At 42.8% G+C, this 23224-nt stretch overlaps 1 protein-coding gene across 7 annotated transcripts in view; it reads left to right on the forward strand.

Annotated features, from left to right (window-relative positions):
- The window catches only part of TNFRSF19 (TNF receptor superfamily member 19), a 102046-nt gene that overhangs the window by 38273 nt on the left and 40549 nt on the right, over positions 1 to 23224 (forward strand). For all 7 annotated transcript variants that reach the window (XM_070578594.1, XM_070578595.1, XM_070578596.1 and 4 more), the window contains one exon: positions 11323 to 11408. In XM_070578594.1, the coding sequence (XP_070434695.1) occupies positions 11323 to 11408 (86 nt within the window). The remainder of the gene's footprint in view (positions 1 to 11322; positions 11409 to 23224) is intronic.

Here is a 23224-nt window from a genome sequence, read left to right on the forward strand (position 1 = left end):
ATTTCATTCCTCTTAAATTTGTTGAGGCTTGCTTTGTTTCACCATATATGGTCTGTCCTTGAGAATGTTCCATGTGCACTTGAGAAGAATGTGTATTCTGCTGTTTTTGGATGGAGTGTTCTATATATGTCTATTAAGTCCATCTGGTCTAGTTTTTCATTTAATTCTACAATTTCCTTGTTGACTTTCTGTCTGGAAGATCTGTCCATTGTGTTAGTGGAGTGTTGAGGTCCCCTGCTATTATTGTATTGTTGTTGATATCTCCTTTTAGTTTTGTTAATAGTTGCTTCACATACTTTGGTGCTCCTCTGTTGGGTGCGTATATATTTATAAGTGTTATGTCTTCTTGGTGGTGTGTCCCCTTTTATCATTTAAACTGCCCCTCTTTTTTTCTCTTTACCCGTCTTGTCTTGAAGTCTACTTTGACTGATATAAATATGGCAACACCTGCTTTCTTATGTTTGCTGTTAACTTGGAGTTTCATCTTCCATCACTTCTCTCTTGGTCTGTGTTTGTCTTTGGGGCTGAGGTGTATTTCCTGGAGGCAGCATATTGTTGGGTCTTGTTTTTTAATCCATTCTGCCACTCTGTGTCTTTTGATTGGAGAATTCAATCCATTTACATTTAGAGTGATTATTGAAATGTGGGAGCCTAAGGCTGCCATTTTATTGCTCATTTTCCAGTTCTTCCTTTGTTTCTTGTCCCATGTATTTTGGACTGCCAATTCAGTTAGGTAGTTTTCTATGTTTGTTTTCTTAATTTTCCTCTTATTTCTAATTTGTGTCTCTGTCCTAATTATTTGTTTAGTGGTTATGATGTGATTTGCATAAAATATCTCATAGATGAGATAGTCCATTTTCTGATAGCCTCTTATTTCCTTAGACTAAGCTGGTTCCATCCCTTTCCTCTTCACATTCTACGTTGTTATTGTCACATCTTTTTTTCTTCTTGTGTTGTGAGTTTGTGGTTAAAATGACAAGATTATATTTATTCTTGGTGTTTCCCTTCCCTTTATCTTTAATGTTATACTTAAGCATTTGCTAACCTGTTCTGATGGAGAGCTGCAATTTTCTGATTTTGTCTTTCTACTTATCTCCTTGCTCAGGGTTTTGTCACCCTTTTCCTTTCTTTTCTTTTTTTCTTCAGGTATGAGGGCCTTCCTGAAGATTTCTTGTAGGGGGGCCTTGTGACAATGAACTCCCTTAACTTTTGTTTATCTGGGAAAGTTTTTATTTCTCCATCATATTTGAAGGATATTTTCACTGGGTAGAGTATTCTTGGCTGAAAGTTTTTGTCTTTCAGAATTTTGAATATATCATTCCACTCTCTCCTAGCCTATAAGGTTTCTGCTGAGAACCCTGCTGATAGCCTGATAGCGGCTCCTTTGTAGGTTGTTTTCTTCTGCCTTGCTGCCCTTCATATTTTCTCTTTGTCGTTGACTTTTGCCAGCTTTACCACTATGTGCCTTGGGGTTGGTCTTTTTACATTTATTAAGTTTGGAGATCTATTGGCTTCTATCACATGGATTTCCAGCTCCCTCCCCAGGTTTGGGAAGTTCTTGGCTTTTAATTCTTTGAACAAGCTTTCTGCTCCATTCTCCTTCTCTTCTCCCTCTGGCATACCTATAATCTGTGTATTGCGTTTCCTAATTGTGTTGGATATTTCTTGGAGAGTTTCTTCATTTGTTTTTAGTCTTAGTTCTCTCTCCTCCTATACCTGAAGCATTTCTATATTCCTGTCCTCCAGACTGCTAATTCTGTCCTCCATATTATCAGCCCTACTGTTCAGCGAGTCCAGGTTTTTCTTAATCTCCTCCATTGTGTTTTTCATCCCCAACATTTCTCATTGGTTCTTTACAGTATCGGGGCTTTTGTGATATAGCCCTGAACTCATTGAATTGTCTACCTGTATTCTCTTTTAATTCACTAGTGTTTTAATGAGAGCTATTCTGAATTCTGTGTCATTTAGATTATAGATTTCTCTGTCTTTGTGGTTATTTTCTGGGTACTTGTCATTTTCCCTCTGTTCTGGAGATTTATTATATTTTTATACTGCTTGATGGCGTGTATTTGTGCCACTGCATAGAGATAGAGTTTGGTTACTGCTTCCACTTGCTGCCACTGTGGGGAGGGGGTCAGAGCTGTGTAATCTGCGCTTACCAGGATCGCTGACAGCTGTTCCTGACTGAGCCTGGGCCACTCCCTGGGATCACAGTGGCCCTGTGGGGTCTCCCGTAAACTGTGGGAACAATCACATGGAGGTTTCGGGTTGCTGCTGCCTGCTCCCACAGACCTGCCTAGATGTGCTCCCTCCTTATGGTCTGCAGTAGTGTTACGGGCTTTCACGGCAGCCGGGAGCTTGTTCACCCAGACTTGCAGCTGTGCCGCTGTCTGGTCCCGCTGGATCTCACTTGCCCCCTCTGGGCTGCAGCAGAGCTATGGGCATCTAATGCAGCCAGCAGTTAGCTCGCCCTGCCATGCCGCATCTTCTCCTAGGTCACCTAGCCTATGTGCTTGGTGGGCGGGGGCTTTGCACCTGGTATTTTTAAGAAACTGCAATGAGGCCAGAGTAGCTGCAGGAGAAGGGGAGAGTAGAGTAGAAAGAGAGGCAGTGAGAGGGTGGAAGGCAGGGGCAGGTGTGCATGGTGAAAACCTGAAATGTGCACACTGAAAATGAACTGAGGCTGTGGAAAGAAGGGGACCATGCCTGGGCCAGGCAGAGAGACCATACCCAGGAGGAGGAATTCTAAAGTTGTAAGTGCTTCTAGGTAACCATTGGACAGATTCCCCAGATGAAACAGGCAGTTGGGGGTCAGAGTCTATATGAAGAGTGGAGTCAGGGAGGCGTGGGTGGTGATCTGTCAGGAGTGAAGAGGCCTTACGACAGGAGGTAAGAAGGAGAAGAGGCAGAGCAGAAGGTCAGGACGATTTAATGAGTGTAGAGGGGAGCCTGTGTTACCAACCAGAGTCAGAAGAGAGAATTCAGATTTCCTGGAGCTTGGAAACCAGGTTGCATTGCAGAGGCATGACAACCAAACAACAGCATTACTGGAGCAGCCAACATTTAGTATTTATAATGTGCTGGGCACTTGGCTAAGCACTTGCCATGAATTATTTTCTGTAATGTGCACAGTGTCTTAGAAATGAAGAAAGTGATCCTAATAAAGGTTTAAGCTTCCTCAGGCAAGATTGCTTAGCCAGTCTGAGGGGAAGCTTGGAGCCACATCAAGGAATCTAATGCCAGAACTCACGCTCTGAGTCACTGCAGGCAGGACTCTAACTGGGCCTGGCCAGAATATGCCCACAAGAGCAGGGTGGTTTTGACCAAATGGCACAGGCTAGTTCTGGGGCTTTTATTGAGGCTGGATGGGGAGGTAAAGCTCTGCACCTGGAGGACAGAAACAGGGTGGGAAACAGCATTGTGACTATATCAAGTATGTCCTTATGCAATGACTCAGCCCTTGAAGAGGTGCAAAAGTAGGGGTCTAACATCGCAAGCACAAGCAACCAAAAAAAAAATAGCTGTGTTGAACTTCATCAAAAGTAAAGTGTGCTTCCAAGGATGCCATCAAGAAAGTGAAACGACAACTCACAGAGTTAGAGAAACTATTTGTAAATCATATGTGTGATAAGGGACTCTCTTATCTAGAGTATATAAAGAACTGTTACAACTCAGTAATAAAAAGACAACCCAGTGAAAATGTGGGCAAAGGATTTTAATAGACATTTCTCCAAAAAAGATATACAAACGGCCAAGAAGTTTGTGAAAAGAAGTCGACAGCTGCCAGGGAAATGAAAATGAGAAACACATACCTCACACCTAGTAGGATGGCTATAACCAAAAAGACGATAACAACCGTTGGTGAGGGTGTGAAGAAATTGGAACCCTCATGCACTGTTGATGGGAATGTGATAGGGTGCAGCCACTTTGGAAGGCAGTCTGGCAGTTTCTCAAAAAGTTAAACATAGAGTTATCATGTGACCCAGCAATTCTGCTCTGAGGTATATACCCAAGGGAATTGAGAACACTTTCACACAAAAACTTATACACAAATGTCCATAGCAGCATTATTCATAACGGTCAAAAAGCAGAAACAACCCAAATGTCTATCACCTGGTGAATGGATAAACAAAATGAAGTATACACAAATAATGGAATATTATTTAGCAATAAAAAAGAATGAATTACTAAGGCATGCTATGATATGGATGAACCTAGAAAATATTATGCTAAGTGAAAGAAGCTAGTCACAACAGACCACATATTGTATGATTCCATTTGTATGACATGTCCAGATTAGGCAAATCTATACAGAAAGTAAATCAGTGGCTGTCTAGGGCTGGTGGTTGGGGAAGGTTAGGAAAAAAGGGGGTGACTGCTGAAGGGTACAGGCCTTCTTTTTTGATGTGATGAAAATGTTCTAAAATTGATTGTGCTGATGGTTACACAACTCTGTGAATATACTAAAAATCATTTAATTACATACTTTAAATGAGTAGATTGTACAGTATGTGAATTATATCTCAATAAATCTATTTAAAAAAAAAATAATGGACTATAATCTCAGACCAGAGCTGATACCTGTGAATATCATTACTCAGAGTTTTGACCTTGTGCAGATCTAATCGAGGACCTGAACTGAACATCTGACACATCTCTATTGTTGTTCCTGTTCTACAGATCTGCTAAAAGCAGGTCTGTGCATGTCTGCCCTCTTCGTCTCGGGGGGCAGGGAGAAGAGGAGGTTCACAAGAGATGTGGGGGCTGAGATGCTGCCCAGAGAGAGTGGGGAAAAGCTCAGGATCCAGGGGCTTGGTTTTTGTAAAGAGGGAACCTGGGCGCTGTGCTGCTGGAGGGTGAGAGAGGGTACAGTCTTGCCAGGAGCTCCACCCAACGTGCTTCCTTGTGCTTAACCTCCCTTCTTGTCATCTGAGCCCACTGCTTTAGTTTCTGCGATGTTTGCTCATTCTTTAAATAAATGCCTAGATGTGGGAAAGTTAGAAATGAGTAGACATTTGAATTATGTTTCATAGTTTATTTATATGATTAGTTTAAAATTACATCCTTTCTAAGCCAATGTGAACATAAGAGGCAGGCAATAATTGTGTAGTGACTTTTACCCAGGTCATCCAGAGTGTTTTAAAGGTGCTCATCCAGCTTGACTGTGTTTATGTGAAGAAAGCAAATAGTTGAAACCCATTTTACAGACAGGAGAATTGAGGCAGAAAGAAAATAAGCAAATTTGCATATTGCTTCTGGAAAAATGATGCCGAAGTCAGACATAAGATGGGCGTTTTTCTTTCTGGTGCCACTCCTGCCTTCTGCAGCCTCAACCTCACTTGAGTGAGGATCTTCTGCTGCCCACATGGTCAGCCCCAGCAGAACACCAGCTGCTTTTTTCCAGTGGCAGATACGTGTAGAAATAGTCTGCCCTCTGTGCCCACAATTTGAGCGATTAGAGGGAGCCGGTGCCCTTGTCCCCAGATATGTTCAATGACTTTAGGCCAATCACTTAGTCTTTCTGACACCCATTCTTCTCACCTATAAGAATATCATCTAATAATAATACCAACCTGCAGAATTCTCAGAAGGATTAAGAATATAATGCTTGTCAAGTGCCTAGCAAAGTGCCCAGTCCATAGTAAGTACTAAATAAATATTTGACGATGTTGCCAAGCAATATTGCTGGGGGCCAGTGGAAGCTTTGCCCGGCTGCTGTTTTCAGAGTGTGGCCAAGGGGTCACTGGCCTCCTCCGTGGCCTCTTGTCCTGTCTCTGCTGAGGAGGCTTGGGCCCAGCCCTGGGAGAACAGCCTGGGCCCTGCCGGGTCTCTGCTGCTTCCACTCATCGTGATGGCTAAGTTATTGAGTGCTCACCATGTGCTGAGCGAGCCATGCAGATTAGTTGATTTAATCATCAGAACCAATCTATAAAGTCCAGATTAATATCATCCCCTCTTTATAAGGAGGAAATTGAGCCTTGGAGTGGATAAATGACTTGCCCAAGGTCACCCAGCTGGTAGGTGCACTGCTGAGCCGCTGTACTGAAGCCCACGGCTGATTTCACAGGGAGGCCTCACCCGGAGCTTCCGTGATTGACTATAATGGCTGCCTCTGCCCATTCTGCGCCCCTCTCCACCCTCACAGCGTGTCAGCCCCCATGCATCTGAAAGCTGCTTGCGTTGCCCTGGTCCGTTTTCTCATCTCGGCTCTCAGTTCCCCTTGCCTAGGGCAAACATGAGCTCTCCTAACGCCACGCCGTTTGTGAGGGCTGGACTTGTACTCTAAGGGTTTGTCTTCTCATTAGCATTTGTTTAGATTCAGTAAGGGGCCATTGCTGTGGCTTGAGGAGAGACATGAACAGTGGGCTGACCAAGCAACCCAAGTCAGGCACTAACAGGAGTAGAGCAGAGAACACAGTTGTCAGTGGTTTCCAGCATATGCACGGAAGAAAATTTGACCTTGACTTGATACTGACACACAGGACGTGGTGGTAACTGCACTCAACCCTGTGTTAAGTGAGATCGTTATATAACCAGAGCTGGACTATGGTGTGTCATCTCCTTGCAGAAATGCATTCATTGATTGAAGAGTTAATGGTCCCCAACCTGGCTTTCTTAAAATAATAGTTTTCAAACACAGTGTTCATTAGGCTAACTAGTGTTATTTGGATTCACTTGAATTAAAAATTCCTCTTTAAATTCAGTGTTGGGGGAAATTTAGGGTCTGTAAGATGTATTTATGTGCTGCCTCTCATCAAACAGTGATTAAGTAAAATTCAGTGTGTTTTCCTTTTGTCTTTTTGACAAAAGCCCAGAGTAAAATTTAAAGTTCAACTATGGAAACCATTTCACCAGATACCTTTATATGTCTCTGTTCTCTTTTATTTAATTTGTAAAATTTGTGTCCTGTCTCACTTGTTCAGGAAGTAAAGTTGCATATGTTCTATGTCCCAAAAACCAGGCCACTCTCAACAAAATAAAGAGAAAGGATAATTTTTAAAGATTTATGAACTTCTTTATCCACTTAAAGTTACATCTTAAAACTCTAATTTCTGCATCTTCATTTTCAAATTGGATAATTTTGACCAGAGCTTTCTAAAAATTAAAAATAAAATGTTTTTGATCATTAGTACATAATTGGTAATTTAGTAATTATTCTGTGCCTTATGATTCTGACCTTAAATGTCACTTTGTACTAAGTGGAGAAAGTGAGAGTCAGTTGATGGTTTTGAAAATTTTGTAGCAGTTAGAAAAATGTTGGATTCTTCCATCAAGCCATTGCAATAAAGCAGCTGGCCACCCAGGTTCTGCATGCTTTCGAGTAGTCTCTGTACCGCGGCTATGGCTGCTGTCAGTCACGCCGGGTGTCACCTCTCCTTGTGAGCAGTGGTTCTGTGGAGCCCCCTGAACTGATGCTCCCACGCAGCCTCCTTGTAGTTGCTATTCTAGTTATTTCTGGTTAGATTTCATGGTCATTCAGAACAGATGTGATTGACTCACCTTCTAGCCTCACTTGTGTGAAGGCCCTCAAACTCGTATTTTAATAAATAATATTTTTAACAAATATGTTTTGTTCAGGTGTCAGGGAAAGCTCCGACCTCAAAACTGTTTTGTCACAAGTAGAATTCCTTATTTTAAAAATGTTAAATAACGTCTGCATTTGGTTCCCAATACTTTGCAGTTCCTTAATTTTTAAAAATATTTTAAAGTGTGTATTTCTATGTCAATATTTGCTGTTGAAAATGTTGGATATTACAATTTTTGTTTCACTTTTTGTTTCGCTTATTTACATAGAATGAGTTTTTATTTATAAAAACTATTTTAGACTGTCAATACTTAATCAACTTATAATTTGGCAAGTTTTCTAGCTGAGAGGAAGAGTATTAGTCTGCATATAACAATGTTTAGCCAGAAATACATCTTAAATAAGAAAGCTCCCTTATAGTGTCCTATGATATTTACCTTATTTTTAAATTTTTATGCATTTTTAAATTGTAAAAAATATATAACATAAAGTTTGCCATCTTAATCATTTTTAAGAGTACATTTCAGTAGTGTTAAGTATGTTCACATTGTTGTGAACAGATCTCCAGAACTTTTCCATCTTCGCAAACTGAAACTCTGGACCCATGAAACAAGAACCCCCCATTCCCCTCCCCCGCAGCCCCTGGCGGCCACCGTTCTCCTCCCTGTCTGTATGAATCTGACTGCTCTGGATACCTCATATGAGTGGAATCAGACAGTATTTGTCCTTTTTTGACTGGCTTGTTTCACTTAACATAATGTCCTCAAGATTCATCCATGTTGTAGCATGTGACAGGAGTTCCTTCCTTTTTAAGGCTGAATACTATTCCATTGTACGGTATATCCCATTTTGTTTATCCATTCTTTCTTCTGTGGATGCTTGGGTTGCTCCCACCTCTGGGCTGTGGTGGACCGTGCTGCTGTGAACAGGGGTGTGCGCATACCTCTTTGAGTCCCTGCTTTCAATTCTTTTGGATACAACCCAGAAGTGGAATTGCAGGATCATATGGAGCTTCTATTTTTAATTTTTTGAGGAACTTCTAGACCGTTTTCCATAGCAATTGTACCATTTTACATTCCCACCAACAGTGCACAGGAATTTCAGTTTCTCCACATCCTCACCAACACTTGTTATTTTCTGTTTTTTTCGTCTGTTTGTTTGTTTTTGTTTTTTATAGTAGCCATCCTAATGGGTGTGAGCTAATACTTCATTGTGGTTTTGATTCATATTTCCCTGATGATTAGTGATATTGACCATCTTTTCATGTGCTTATTGACCATTTGTATATCACCTTTGGAAAAATGTCTGTTCAAGTCCCTTCCCATTTTTTAAACGGGTTTTTTGATTTTTGTTATTGTTGAGTTGTAAGAGTTCTTTATATATTCTGGATATTAACCCCTTATCAGATATATGATTTGCAAATATTTTCTCCTATACTCTAGGTTGCCTTTTCACTCTGTTGATTGTATCCTTTTCTTTTCATCTCAGAAGGAACTATTATTATTATAATTTAAAACTTTCTTGTTGGTGTAACTTTTTTTTTTTAAATGAGGAAGATTGGCCCTGAGCTAACATCTGTTGCCAGTCTTCCTCTTTTAGCTTAAGGAAGATTGGCTCTGAGCTTTTTTTAGATATGATGCTATTGCACACTTATTAGACAACAGTATAGTATACACATAACTTTTATATGCCCTGGGAAACCAAAAAAATTTGTGTGACTCGCTTAATTGCGATATTCACTTTGTCTCAGTGGTCTGGAAACCAAACCCACAATATCTCTGAGTTATACCCGTAATTAAAACTAAAAAATATGGGGGCTGGCCCGGTGGCATAGTGGTTGGGGTCATGTAGTTCTCATGCTCTGCTTCAGTGGCCCTAGCACTGCTCATCAAGCCATGCTGTGTCAGGCACCCCACATGTTGAGTAGAGGAATATAAGCACAGATATTAGCTCAGGGCCAATCTTCCTCAGCTAAAAGAGGAGGATTGCTAGCAGATGTTAGCTCAGGGCTAATCTTCCTCAAAAAAAAAAAAATTCTGGAAAAAGCTAAAAAGTATGATGCGATTAAAAAAAAATTTTAATGTTTAATCTCAAGTTAATCAGGGAAATGCAGGTTGCAATGAAAATATACATACTTTAATTAAAAAATACTTTATTGCTAAAAAACGCAAATTGTCATCTGAGCCTTCAGTGAGTTGTAATGTTTTTGCTGGGGGAGGGTCTTGCCTCGAAGTTGATGGCTGCTGACTGATCAGGGTGGTGGTTGCTGAAGCTTGGGGTGGCTGTGGCAATTTCTTAAAGTAAGACAACAATGAAGTTTCCCACATCAATTGACTCCTCCTTTTCGCGAACAATTTCTCTGAAGCATTTTTTTTTTAAAGATTTTATTTCTTTTCCTTTTTCTCCCCAAAGCCCCCCAGTACATAGTTGTATATTCTTCGTTGTGGGTCCTTCTAGTTGTGGCACGTGGGACGCCGCCTCAGCGTGGTTTGATGAGCAATGCCATGTCCGCGCCCAGGATTCGAACCAACGAAACACTGGGCCGCCTGCAGCGGAGCGCGCGAACTTAACCACTCGGCCACGGGGCCAGCTATCTCTGTAGCGTTTTTATAGCATTTTACCCACAGCAGAACTTCTTTCAAAATTGGAGTCAGTCCTCTCAAACTCTGCCACTGCTTTATTAACTGAGTTTATGTCATATTCTAAATACTTTGTTGTCGTTTCAACAATCTTCACAGCAGCTTCACTAGGAGTCGGTTCCATCTCAAGAAACCCCTCTCTTTGCTCATCTAGAAGAAGCACCGCCTCATCTGTTCAAGTTTTATCGTGAGATTGCAGCAGTTCAGCCACGTCTTCAGGCTCCACTTCGAATTCTAGTCCTTTTGCTTTTTCCACCACATCTGTGGTTAGTTCCTCCACTGAAATCTTGAACCCCTCAAAGTCATCCACGAGTATTGGAATCAACTTCTTCCATACTCCTATTAATCTTGATGTTTTTTGACTTCTTCCCATGAATCACCAATATTCTTAATAGTATCCTGAATGGTGAATCCTTTCCAGAGGTTTTCAATTTACTTTGCCCAAATCCATCACTATGGCAGCTGTAGCCTATGTGGATGATTCTTTACTTAGTTTTGCTTCTCAGGTGTCTTTAAGTGTGTGTGTGTGTGTGTGTGTGTGTGTGTGTGTGTGTGTGTGTGTGTGTGTGTGTGTGTGTGTGTGTGTGTGTGTGTGTGTGTGTGTGTGTGTGTGTGTGTGTGTGTGTGTGTGTGTCGTGTGTTCGTGTTCAAAGCTGTTAATCTCTTCCATTCTGGCTCCTGGGTTTCTTGTCAGGCCTAGAAAGATGTCCCCATATCAAGACTGTATAAGTATGTCCCTACATTTTTCCGTTGCTCTACACTTTGCTTGGTTTCTTTGGTCTCTGAATTTCAAATGTTAAAAACTAGCACTTTCTTTATAAGGCGTTTTGTTGTTTAAGTTACAGTAGAAATGCCAGAGACCACCGATTTCGTGTTCCCTCACCAACACTCCTCCCTCCATTAGAAGCGGTGGGGTTGAGTAGAAGCTACAGAGGGAGGTTTAGTGGGATTGATATTTCTTAATCGTTCACTGCATGCTCAGAGGGCTTTCTGAGATGTATCTAAGATACTGTTGTATTTAAGACTTTGAGAACCTTTTTTTTTTTTAACAATAGAAGTGGTAAAGGAGACTGCCAGTAATTTATGACATAAATCTGTTTGTTGCAACTCTGAGCTTAGATGAAAGAGCTAACAAGGATATTTTCCTTTCTCTTCTAGATTTTATCGGAAGACAAAGCTTGTTGGTTTTCAAGACATGGAGTGTGTACCTTGCGGAGAACCCCCTCCTCCTTACGAGCCGCACTGTGAGTGAGCTCCGCGCAAACACAGCCCAAGGGCTCTTGGTCTTTTTTCAAACCTTTCTTCGGTTGGCAAATGGACCAGAATCTGTCTCTGCTGTGGGGCTTTAGAGTGTGCATTCTTTTATCAAGCTTCCAGCAGGACATAAAGCCCCTTTTGTTGTGTGCCTCAGTCAGCAAACTGTGTCCATTGATTTGAATCTCAAAGTGAAATACAGACATTTTGCTGCTGCTGTGCTCCATTCAAACTCTTATCTTCCTTTCTAGATATATAACTGGCAACTCCAGTGAACTAGGTGGTCCAAATCCTCACACATAATGTCTTTGTGCCATGGCCCCCTAAATTCCTGTGCTTTCCCTTCTTAGTCCCCAGACCCTGTCATGTGGTGGCTTCTCTGCCTTTCCAGAGACGTTCCTCTCCGTGAATCACCTGCCCTAATGAACGTATCATTAAGTGGAATCTTAGTTCATTTCACTCACTCCTTCGTTTTTCTCCTTTAACAAATAAGTAAGAAGAGAAAAGTCCATTGCGTGCTGGAAATACAACTGTAAATGAGAAAATTGTGCCTTTTCTTCTTTGTATTAATATTAATCTTTTTGACCATATTTTTCCTTAGATGCAAAAGGTATTTGTTACCAGTTATCAACCTGCATTGATTTTGACTAGGAAGAAGAGTGGCTCCTCACTCTTCCTAGTCCTAAATATAGATCTGGCCCATGAAAGCCCACAGGTAATGGGCCAGGAAAGGATCAGCAGGTGTGCCTCCCCATGCCCTCATGTGCTCAGGGCACGCTTGTCTTTGCTGAGCAGGCCTTTAGTGAGCTGTGCTCCCCCACGCACAAGACAGCGAAGTCCAGGAGGGAGGACGGAGGAGGTGCTTTATTCGTGCCTAGGTTGCTCACGGCTTTCTGAGGAGCATTGGTAATATAAATGTTTATATTTAGTGGTTGTTTTGATATAATATTCAATGCACAGGATTGTCTTCTTGCTTCTTACTGTGACAGAAGGCCCCTCTGAAATAATTGAAAATTATTGCATTCTTTGATAAGGTCACATAGTGCTTCTATTTCCAAGAATGTCATGGAATTCTGCAGTCCATATTATTATGTCCTTTACCAAAATGCATCGCTTTCTATCCTTCATTTGAAGTGATAGAAAGGCAGAAAAACTGAAGACTCCTTCTAACTTTATACAAATGTATTTTGACCCTCCTCTTTATAATACTCAAACAGTCACCAAATAAATCATGCAGTTAACAAATGCAGTATTGAATGCCTGTTATGTATTAGTCATAACCCAAACTGTTTTAGTTAATTTTCTCGATAGTCCATCATCAGCCCGCATTCGTCAATGAGGACACCAGCTCCAGAGGTGAATGCCTTTCCATTGTTGGCTGGTAGTTAGCAGAGACAGTAATCAAACCCCAGTCTGTCTAACTGCAAAGATCGTGCTTTTTCTGCTTCACTCTGCTGTCTTCTGAGACAACCGAGCTATCTGCTCTGCCCTCCCTTGGCTGATGGCAGCCCACTGCATGTTGACTTTTTCTTGTGTTGTTTGCTTTAATGTTCATCATCTAATGAAACTCTAAAAGGGTAACGTAGAGGAGACACTGAAAGAGCCACTTTATGCTACACAGCCCATAAAAGGACGCGTCCTCGCGCCAGTTAAAACAGAGCAGCAGCCCGGTCTTGCCCGTGGGTCAGCTCAACCGTCATTTTGTCCAGAAGGCGAAGATTATGCAGTTTGTCCCCAACTACCATGAAAAGATTTAGAAAAGAAATTGGTATTGCCTAGTTTACGGTTGGAAAGTACGAGGGGTTTTTTTCCCCTTTAATTTATTGGGTTTAAATTTAATATAATCTAGTCATAAGTCTGAGGCATTGGAATTTTTTGCCTTTGGGGTTCTGACTAAGCTTGGATGTCATAAATCAGCCTTTAAACGTAGATTTCACATTTAAATTTTAATGTCTCGTAAAGCTCTAAGTAAGTTGTAATTTGAAAAGAAAATTAACTAGTTTAATTTATATGAATAGCTAGCTCTATTTCTACCTATGAGAAACTTTTTAGAAAGCAAAGAAAATAAATTATTTCTCGAAGTCAGAAATGCAGTGTGCAAGCTCATAGCCTTTCGAATCGTGAAACAACAGTCTGGCGGTCCTCGGCGAGCCTGGGTCCTTATCTCTGCAGAGGAAGGTTTGCTGCCTTTGGCATGGTTCTTGGGAATAATTCCAGAACACAACTCATCTCCTCAAAGGAGATCGTGAAGGCTTGGGGGGAAATTATGTAAGGCGCCTCCTGTTTTCATTTCTTCTACCTTGGGCTTTTCAGCTCCTCCACAAAGAACTGCCTCTTCAGGGATTTCTCCCCCTCGGGAGTCCTGTGTTATTTAGACTCTTAGCCATAAGAAAGTGTCACCACTCAAGCTGCCTCAAGTAATGGGGTTTGTTTCCAGGATACACATGGTAGTGAGAGAGTCTGAAGGCCCCAGAACCCAGGAGGAGCCCTTGCTCGGGACCCCGGCAGCCCTGGGGCCCAGGGCCTGTAGCCCCCCTGGTGCAGGAGGCTGGGCGCCCTGCCTGGAGCTCCGTGTCAGCACCAGCAGCTGCAGTCTCAGCCTGCAGGACTCTGGGTACGACTCCTGGTTTTCCCTCATACTTTCGGCCAGCAGCTTTGCTGTCTTCTTCCCTGTGCAGGCTCCTGAAGCAGAGACTCTGATTGGTCTAGTTAAACACCATGGTCCTATGAGGCAGAGCCTTTTTCACTTCTCAGTTGAACAAATATTTGAGTGCCTACTGGGTGCCAGGCACACAAGGGAGAACAGATAGACCCCTGTCCCCTTCTTCATAGAGTTTAGGGTATAGTGGGGGCATTGTCAGCTGCTCCACATTAAACAGTGTTCAGACACTACACACGTGGATGCAACACTGTGACTGATCAGCTCCGTGCCTGGAAGGATCCCCGGGGCTCCAAGAATGTATGATGGGTAATGACGCAGCACTATTAGGGAAGGCTTTCCCAAGCTGCGACTTGTGACCTGTGATCTAAAGGATCAGCTCGAGGAGGGTGAGCCCAACAAGGAGACTGACAGAGGGGCCCAGAAGTCTGAGGAAGCCCGGAGAGCGGAGTGTCCTGCAGCGTTGGATGCTGTGTGCCAGCCGAGTCAGTTGACCCTGGAACTGGCCTTGGGACTCAGCACCCTGGAGGTCTTTGAGGACATTAACAAGAACCGTTTTAGTGATGGAAGCCAGGTTACAGTGAGATGGGAAGTTCACGTAAGGGGAGGAGTGTGACGATTATAGACACCTCTGTCCAGATGTTTGCCTGTGAAGGAGTAACAGGGCGATGTGTGGAGTGTGCACACAAGGGAGCAGTTTGTTTAATTTCATTTTTTTAGGTGAGAGACAAATCTGCCTGTTCGAAGGTTGCCGGGAAGGACCCACTTGAGAGAGGTTGACTGTTTTTTTTGAGGGAACAAAAGAATGATCAGTCAGGTAAGGTTTGCATAGGTGTGGCGTTAACCTCTCTGGAAGGAGGGCGAGCTCCCTGCTGTAACCGGGGAAGGAGGGCGCAGGGCAGATGTGCGTGGGCTTCACAGTCAGTGGCAGGCGGCGGGAGGTTCCTCTGCTTGGCTTCTGTGTATGTCCAGTAGGAGGCACCGTGTTCTGCCAAGTGAGTCTGGAAGCAAGGAACTCAGGCTGGAAGAGCATAGGGGTCTCAGGTCCTCGTTACAGAGAGTGGGAGGGAAGTCGATTAGAGAAGACAGTGGGTGTCCCAGTAGCAGCGAGGGTCCAGCTGAAGTTTGTAGTCATGGTGAGGCATTGTTTGCTTCTCATATGGTGTCTCCAGGGGCTTCTGTGCGGGGATGACTCAGGCCGCCTCTAAGCTGCCCCAAGATGCGTGTGACTTGTAACCCAAATGTGCAGCTTATAGCAAGCTACAGACAAGTCTTTGAAAAGGATGACTGTCTAAGTGTTAATCACACGAGAATAATTTTAAATGGATGTAAATACATTTTCTCACATAATCCCTGAAGCAAACCAAAGTAACAAGAAAACTCAAGATTGAAAACTTCCCACGTTTCTGTCAACTCTCCCAGGGGCCACCCCACATCCATGCTTGTCTGTAGCTGGTGTAACTTTGGCAGGTGACTTAACTCCCCTGTGGCTTGGTTTGGGCCATAAAATAGGGTGACCCCTCCCTGCTAAGGTTGTTGTAAGTACGAAGTAGTCAGTGCATGTAAGTCGCGCAGCACGGTGTCTGGCACGCAGGGTCCCCAGTCTACTGGCTCCCTTCCTGCCCCTTTTACCACAGTGCTTCTTTCTTAGATCGGATCTCCTAGCCTTTAGGGGGAGTTGCTGTCTTGAGAAAGCACCAAGTGATGGCCCAGAGGTGTGGTGTTTAGCAGGGGCCGTGGTTCAGAGAACAGCAGTGAGCTAGCACTCCACAGGAAATGGCATAAGGGGAGACGGGAAACTCTGGCCATCAGATAACTAATAGGTTCTCTACAGCTCAAATTTGTAATAAAGGATGTCAAATTAGAAGTTCCTGTCTTTGTAAGGTAGACCTGTATCCCTTGTAAAGTGACTTCAAAAACGAGAAAGAAGTTTCTATCCCTCATGACCCTTTACGCTATATCAGCCCAGTCTTAAGAACTCCTTAAAAAGGTGGCATCTGTTAGAGGCTGTGGAGCAGAGTAGAACACAGTGTAAGATCTGCAGCCAGAAGTTTTGGATTCGCATGTAGGCTCTGCCCTGTAGCGATGGTGTGACCTTGGGTAAATGTGTCACCACTTCATACCTCCACTTACTCCTTGGAAAAGGGATAATCATGCTGGTATTGGCAGATTTTGGATTGAAATAGTCACCCAGAAACATGCCTGCTGCAGAGTGAGCTCAGTAATGCCTCTCTCCCTGCTGGCCTGCCTTCTTCCAAAGGATGGCTGCATCCGCCCAGCATCCCCTCGGCCCCGCCCCGCCCTGCCCCACCCCAGGTGTGCTCTTTGGAAATGGGTGGCTGGGAGTTGTCCCATATGGGGAGGAGCTCATGATGCAGCTGGCTTTGGTGTCTGTCTTGCTGGCCCTCACCTCCACTGGGGAGTGAGCAGGGAAGTGGACCTGCAGAGAGAGGGGCTGCAGTGGGTTTTTGTGTCTGATTACTGACTGGCTAGAACACCAGGCTGAGAGACCCTACTCAGGCTGGTCTCTTCCCTCTCTGTCCCATTGCCCAAAGCCTCACACCCCATGCCCAACCAGCACGAGCTTTAAGCTTCCCTTGCCTCAAAACAATGATGTGTGTGTGAATATAACCAATTAGTCCACCCATATCCTCTGTCAGGTCACGAGTAGCGTTAACTTGTGAGAATGACCAATTGGGCATGGAGCACGGGGTTGGTTGATGACATCACTGTAAATGGCAGATAAATGAAAGGCACTCTTTACGTGGAAATCCCTGCTTCGGGCTTTCTCCCCATTGTCTCCTCACATCCTAATAATGTGCACCCGTTTAGAACGTTAAGGAGAAACACACAAGAAATTTTAGGAGAACCATATCCTGTCCCGGGTTTGATAAGAGATGCAGATTTCATGTGATTTCTTTTAGCAATGTTTACTTAATGGGGAACAAATACTGTGGTTGGAACAAATGGTTTTGAAAAAAGTCAAAGCAGTTTTCACCGAGTACAGCTTTATTTGAGTGTGTTTAACCTAGATGTTTGCTTTGTTCCTGGGGGCTTTGTAGAACACGCCACGTGATCCTAAAGAGATAAGCGATCAGATAAGTCCCTGTGTGGGGGAGAAAGAAAAGCGGGAGCTATGTTGACCTGCAACTTATTAGGAATTTTACATGGCTTAATACTCTCAGAAGACAGCAGGTCTCTGCACCAATAAGTAATGAACCACATTATTAAAAAAATGGTTATTTTCCAAAGGAAACTTTAAAATATCTTCTAGGTAATGAATAAAAGCAATTTCAAAATAAACTTTTAAAAGAAATATTTGCTCATTAAAGATGATTTTTAAAGGTTAGTAGAAAAAAGGACGGGAGAACACTGTAAACAAAACATTGCCGGCATTTGAACCACCCAAAACAAAAGACAACACTTTGATGGTTTTCTTTCGTCTTTTTTCTATCTGTACCTCTGATTTTTAAAAAATAGATGTAATTATGCTGAACATACTATTTTATATCCTTTTTCCACTTTAAATTTTTTTTCACACACTATTTTCTAAGCCTTACTGTAATGATATTGTGGAGTAAAGTATCATGTAGGTGTTTGGACCGCAGTTGGGTTTTGAGGCTGCTGCTGTTCACATCTCTGCAGGATCTTTTAACGGATTGATGCCCACGGCGTGTTTGCCTGTCTGAAGGTACTAAGATTTTTGTCTCTTGATAGGCAGTGCTAAATTATGTTAAAGTAAGGGTGCCTAGTAAACACCTCTTTTAAAGAAAACAAAAACAAACTTAAAAGGAAATAAACTGGAAGTGTTTTGAAATCAATACCAATATGAGTCTTCAGGTTTTCTTCAAAGGAAGCGGGAGAGGAGAGGGAGGGGGCGGGAGGAGAAGCAGTGGCTCATGGTAAGAGTTTCACCTGAACGCTTTAGCCCCTAAACTCCGAGGTTAAGAAGGCAGCTTCCTGGTGCTCTCCCAGCACCCAATTCTCCCGTCCTGGAGTACTTAAACATTTGCTGCCTCTGATCAGAGTGAATGACTGGGTAACGGGTTCCGGAAGAGATGCATGTAACCCAAAAGTGTTTTACAGTTGCTTTAGAAACAGTATGTGATTCTTACTGTTCCTGTGTGTTTTTTGTTTATGTAGCAGTGTTCTTCTGACGAGTTTGCTAATACTTAGTGGTCCGACTTTCCAAAGTACTTACTGGATCCTCTGTAGGATGGGTCCACAAAGCCGCTGTGTTCTAATTAAGGGTTCAGTTTACTGAGGGTTTTCAAGTAGTCTGTGGTCCTCAGGCCAAGACTCCTTAAGTGTCTGGCCAGGGGTTGCTGCCCTGGGTTGTGTCGATGGAGCCGACTTTGGGCACTGTTTCAGGAACAGAGGAGGGCCCCTCTGCCTCCTAAACAAGTCGATAATGCAGTACAGAGGGGAGCGTCTTAAAGAGAAGTCTCAGACATTTAGCTCTTTCCTGTTAAACAGAACTTAGGGAATAGGAGGACAACGAGATCAAAGAGAACTCAGCACAGACAGAACAGCCCATGGCTTGTGGCAGACAGATTACGAAGCCAGCCCTCCCCTGTGACATTTGAAGCAGAGATTTCCTCTGCTGTTCACTAGTTTATTTGTTGGTTTAAGAACCATTGCTCTTCTCTTCCTTCTGCTCTCTACAGTTCCCCACTTTCCTTTAGTATCTCCCTTTCTTTTTGTCAATGTTACGTGATTTCATTATTTTATTGAAAAACAATCTAAAATAGTAGTAGTCAAGATCGCTTACGTGGAAACCAAAGAAACAGAAATCAGCCAGGTCCCCCTGCAGAGTCCCGGCAGGAGAGTGCTCTGCACAGAGGAACGTTTTCTAAGCCCTCCTGTGGAATCCATTTATTTTTTAATATAAGCATTGCTATGCCAAGCAAGTGAGCCACGGTGCAGGGAAGGAGAGGCGAGGGAAGAAGCTAACAATGAGGGATGGATGCCACAAGAAGTGAAAGGGCAGCCTGCGGTCCAGTGGGGAGGAGTCGGAGACACCGCAAAAAACAGCCACAGGAACTCCAACCACACTGTAATTTTGTGCCATTGAGCACAGAGCAAACAGACCTATGCAGCCTAAGGACTGACCTCTGAGCTTTTCTCTCTAATACTGCTGGGAGGATAATGACAGTTCTCATTATTATTCTGGACCCAAAAAGAAGTGGGAGGGATGATCAGATTACATTTGTTCAAGTCTTCTTAAGAAAGCAGGAAACTGTTGTAATTGATTTTAGAATGATTTCCCTAGAAAATAATCCTTTTTAAAGCTGATTTGCTTATCAAGGCACACAGCTGTTATCTAAAAATAGGCTGAAAATTTGTTATAGCAAACTCCTCATTTTCTGAGGATGTTGAGAAAAACAGCTGGGCACTTTCAGTGTCTTGACCTCTTTAGAGAAAAAGAGCGCTATAAATGCAACTGCTCTGTGTGATTATTTAGCTATTTCAAATATTTATCTTCACATAGCCCTGGTTTCACTGAAGTTGTAGAAATCAAAAATTCTCAAAAGAAAAAAAGTATCTTAAACTCACATGCTCTGCATTCATTCTTGTCTCCCAATGTAAAACCGATATGTATTTGTAAGCCATTAACTTTGTTCCAAGTAGAAAAAAGGGAAGTTTAAATGCCTTGACTGCGTCGGCTGCAGCGCCCCCTGAATCCGGGATGCTGTGGAGCGTCCTGAGCTAGAGGCGCGGAAGGAGCCCAGAGCCTTTGATCCGAGCACGCAGCAGTTGATGATTACCCAGTCAGCTCTGAACGTACTTCTCTGCCTTTCTCTTTACTCTCTTTTAGACATTTAAAGTCACTGAGCTGGTTTAAATATTTACTCACGAAGAAACAGGTTGTGGTTTGTTAAAGGCCATCACTAAATTAAATGAATGTTAGATTAAGTACAGTTTATTTTAAAAAATATAGTCTAGCAGGCCTGTTTCATTAAGTTGTGGACTTTTACAAATGGCACAGTGATTTGTGTGCGTACTCATTAAATGCTTAAAATAAATAAGTTTGGATAAAACAGTCGAACAGTTTGTGCCAAACCTGCAGTGGACGTACTCAAAGCCTAATCTTAGAGATCCCTGCGTTTCTTACAGCGGAGCACTCCTTCTCGTCTGGTGGTGTGTTAGGGCTCACGCTCCCCCAGAGCCCAGTCCTGGCCTTCTGGGCCCCCTTCTCAAGGGGACTGGAATATGTAGCCTTCACCAGTGGGCTGGATCCCTTTGTCTTTAAACATGAGTGAGTGCCTGGCCACTTCCAACATCAACTGCTTAAGGAAGGGAGTTAATTTGAGGAACATCGTTTTGAGGAGGGAAAACAGAAGCAACAGGAGAGTTTAAAATAGCAGACGTTTGTTAAATTCTGAAGGGTACCAGACACTTCATCTGCATTTCTCAGCCGCCCTGCAGTAATTCTTGGCCGTGAGCATACCTGATGCCCTCACTCCACAGCTGGGAAGCAGTCACAGGGACCAGGAGACAGCATTCAAACCTGAGTGGGCCTGCAGCACAGATGCGCTGAGCTCAGTACTGCCTCTCCAGGTGAACTCAGCAGGACCAGGAATAAAGGAGTTTAAAAATAATTTTAAAATTAAGGGGAAAAATTTGAAACTATAAATAAAATGTAATTGAGTCATCCTACTTGAAATAATAGCGTAAAATAACTCAAAGGTTGCAAAAGATAGTAGAAAGTAAAAATTGGAAGCCTGAAGTCACATATCAAACAGGACTTAATTTTTAATTTTTTTCTTTTTTGGTGAGGAAGATACGCCGTGAGCTAACATCTGTGCCCATCTTCTTCTATTGTATGTTGGATGCCACCACAGTGTGGCTTGAGAGCAGTGCTAGGTCTGTGCCTGGGATCTGAACCCACGAACCCCAGGCCGCTGAAGCGGAGTGCATGAACTTAACCAGTACGCCACCAGGCTCGCCCCCCAAACAGGGCTTAGTTTTTTTAATGATAAGATCCCACTTCAGGTGTTTAAAGTATTATTTTAACTGCTTCACTTACTATTTTGACCATCTTGGAGAAATTAAGTATTCATGAGAGTTTTGCCTACATTGTGAATCATGTAGCCATTTTTTAAATTAAATACTCAAGAAACGTCTTTTCTTGATACTTACACAATTATAATTAAAGGGAGGAAGTGCTTTTTTTTTTAACTGTTGCAAAATAAATTTGTAAATTTTATTGAAATGTAATTGATGTACAAGAAGAGGCACCAGTTTAAGTGTACAATTCATTGGGTTTTGACAGATGTATACTCCTGTGTAATCATCTCCCCAGTGAAGATGTAAAATGTTTCTCTCATCTCCCCCAAAAGGGAAGTCATTTTAAGCAATGACTTTGGAATGGCCTCAGAAGTGTTCTCTTTATCTTATTTACCAACTGTCTTGAAGACACGGTTTGGACATCTTTTTGTTCTCTTGAATTTTTAAAAACTTATTAATGTGTACATTAGAGTTTTCTGTCTATGTTTCATTTTCTATCAAGCGACCACAGGGTTATGGTATGAAATGTTGAATTTTGTCTTTAAATGATTTTCTGCAAAATCTTTAGTATCAAACTTAAAAAATTCATTGAAAAATCAGTCAGTCACTCCTGGAAAGCCTTCCAGTGGTCATAAGAGGCATGCTTTTCCTTAAAATGAGAAACATTACATTTTAAAATCCTTGGCATCAGGCTGTTGAACTGTGGAAGCAGGTCGGGGGCCACTTTCGACTGCCTGGTGCTGGTCTGGATATCAGCAGCAGGCATCAGAAAGGTCTCTCTCCTACGTTGTGCATCACCCGCCTTCAGGCTGCCCTCTCATTCGCTGACAAGTGTATCGAGTGCCTACTCTGAGCACTGATGTGGGCACTGGGGACCCTGCAGTGAAAAACACACACTAGATTCCCAGTCCTCCAGGAGATGACGTTCCAGTGCTCCCGAGGAGGGGTAGTATAAAAATACGGTGGTCAGGGAAGGCCTAGGACAGGGCCCTGGAGGAGGGAAGGAGGGAGCCAGCCGTGGGCAGAGTGTGCAACACACTTAGCAGAGGCTGGAGCCCAGTGGGTAGAGTGGAGGGGCTTGGACCAAGTAGGGCTTGTAAGCCATTGTGAAGACGCGGGTCTTTATTCAGAGGGAACTGGGAATGTGAGCTGACTTCAGTTGTAGAAAGACCCTTCTGGCTACTGCTGAGAACAGACTGCAGGGAGCAAGGGGAGCAGTAGGGAGGCGAGGCGCACAGCGTTTGCATCCGACACAATAAACGTAGCTCTTTGAAGAATGGACTTTCCACCCTTTCTCAAGAGTTAATTATTTAATTTATTTAATTTAATTAATTTAAATGCTTTTAATTTATTTAATTATTAGTTATATTAATAGTATAATAATATTTGTTGTATTTTGCTTGCTCTGTGCGATGTGAAAGAAAATTAAAGAAGAACATGGTTGATCTTTTTTCTAAACTCGGGCAAAACACCAATTTGAAAGAGGTTAACTTAGGATTTTTTACATCATACCATAAGATTTCAATTCATCATAAATATTTTCTATTATTTTAGATGCTGAGGGCACAGATAAAAATCTGAAAAATAAAAGGGAGTTTCTCTCTAACTTCTAATGCCAATTAGCACCACGAGGCACTTGCACAGAGCTCCTTCGTTTGGTCATCGCGAGACTGACACGCAAACCAGGATCTGCGTGGTGTTTTTCATGAATTCGCTTGTTTAGTCTTCACAATGGAGAGGGCTTGATTTTGAGTCTGGTCCTAATACCTAACTTTCAGGCAAGTTTAGCTTTTCTGTGTCCCAGGTTTTTCGTGTACCAGGTGAAGATTCTAATAATTGCAAAAGAGTAAATAAAGCCTTGGTGAAATTCCTGAATCAGCTTCATTTTCCAATCCTCAGGAAAACTGTGCTCCTTCCAACCCAATCCACAGTTTTGTTCTTTTTTTTTTTAAAAGATTTTATTTTTTCCTTTTTCTCCCCAAAGCCCCCCGGTACATAGTTGTATATTTTTAGTTGTGGGTTCTTCTAGTTGTGGCATGTGGGACGCTGCCTCAGCGTGGTCTGATGAGCAGTGCCATGTCCGCGCCCAGGATTCGAACCAACGAAACACTGGGCCGCCTGCAGCGGAGCGCGCGA

The sequence above is a fragment of the Equus przewalskii genome, chromosome 16, assembly GCF_037783145.1.
Source record: "Equus przewalskii isolate Varuska chromosome 16, EquPr2, whole genome shotgun sequence".
Lineage (NCBI taxonomy): Eukaryota > Metazoa > Chordata > Mammalia > Perissodactyla > Equidae > Equus > Equus przewalskii.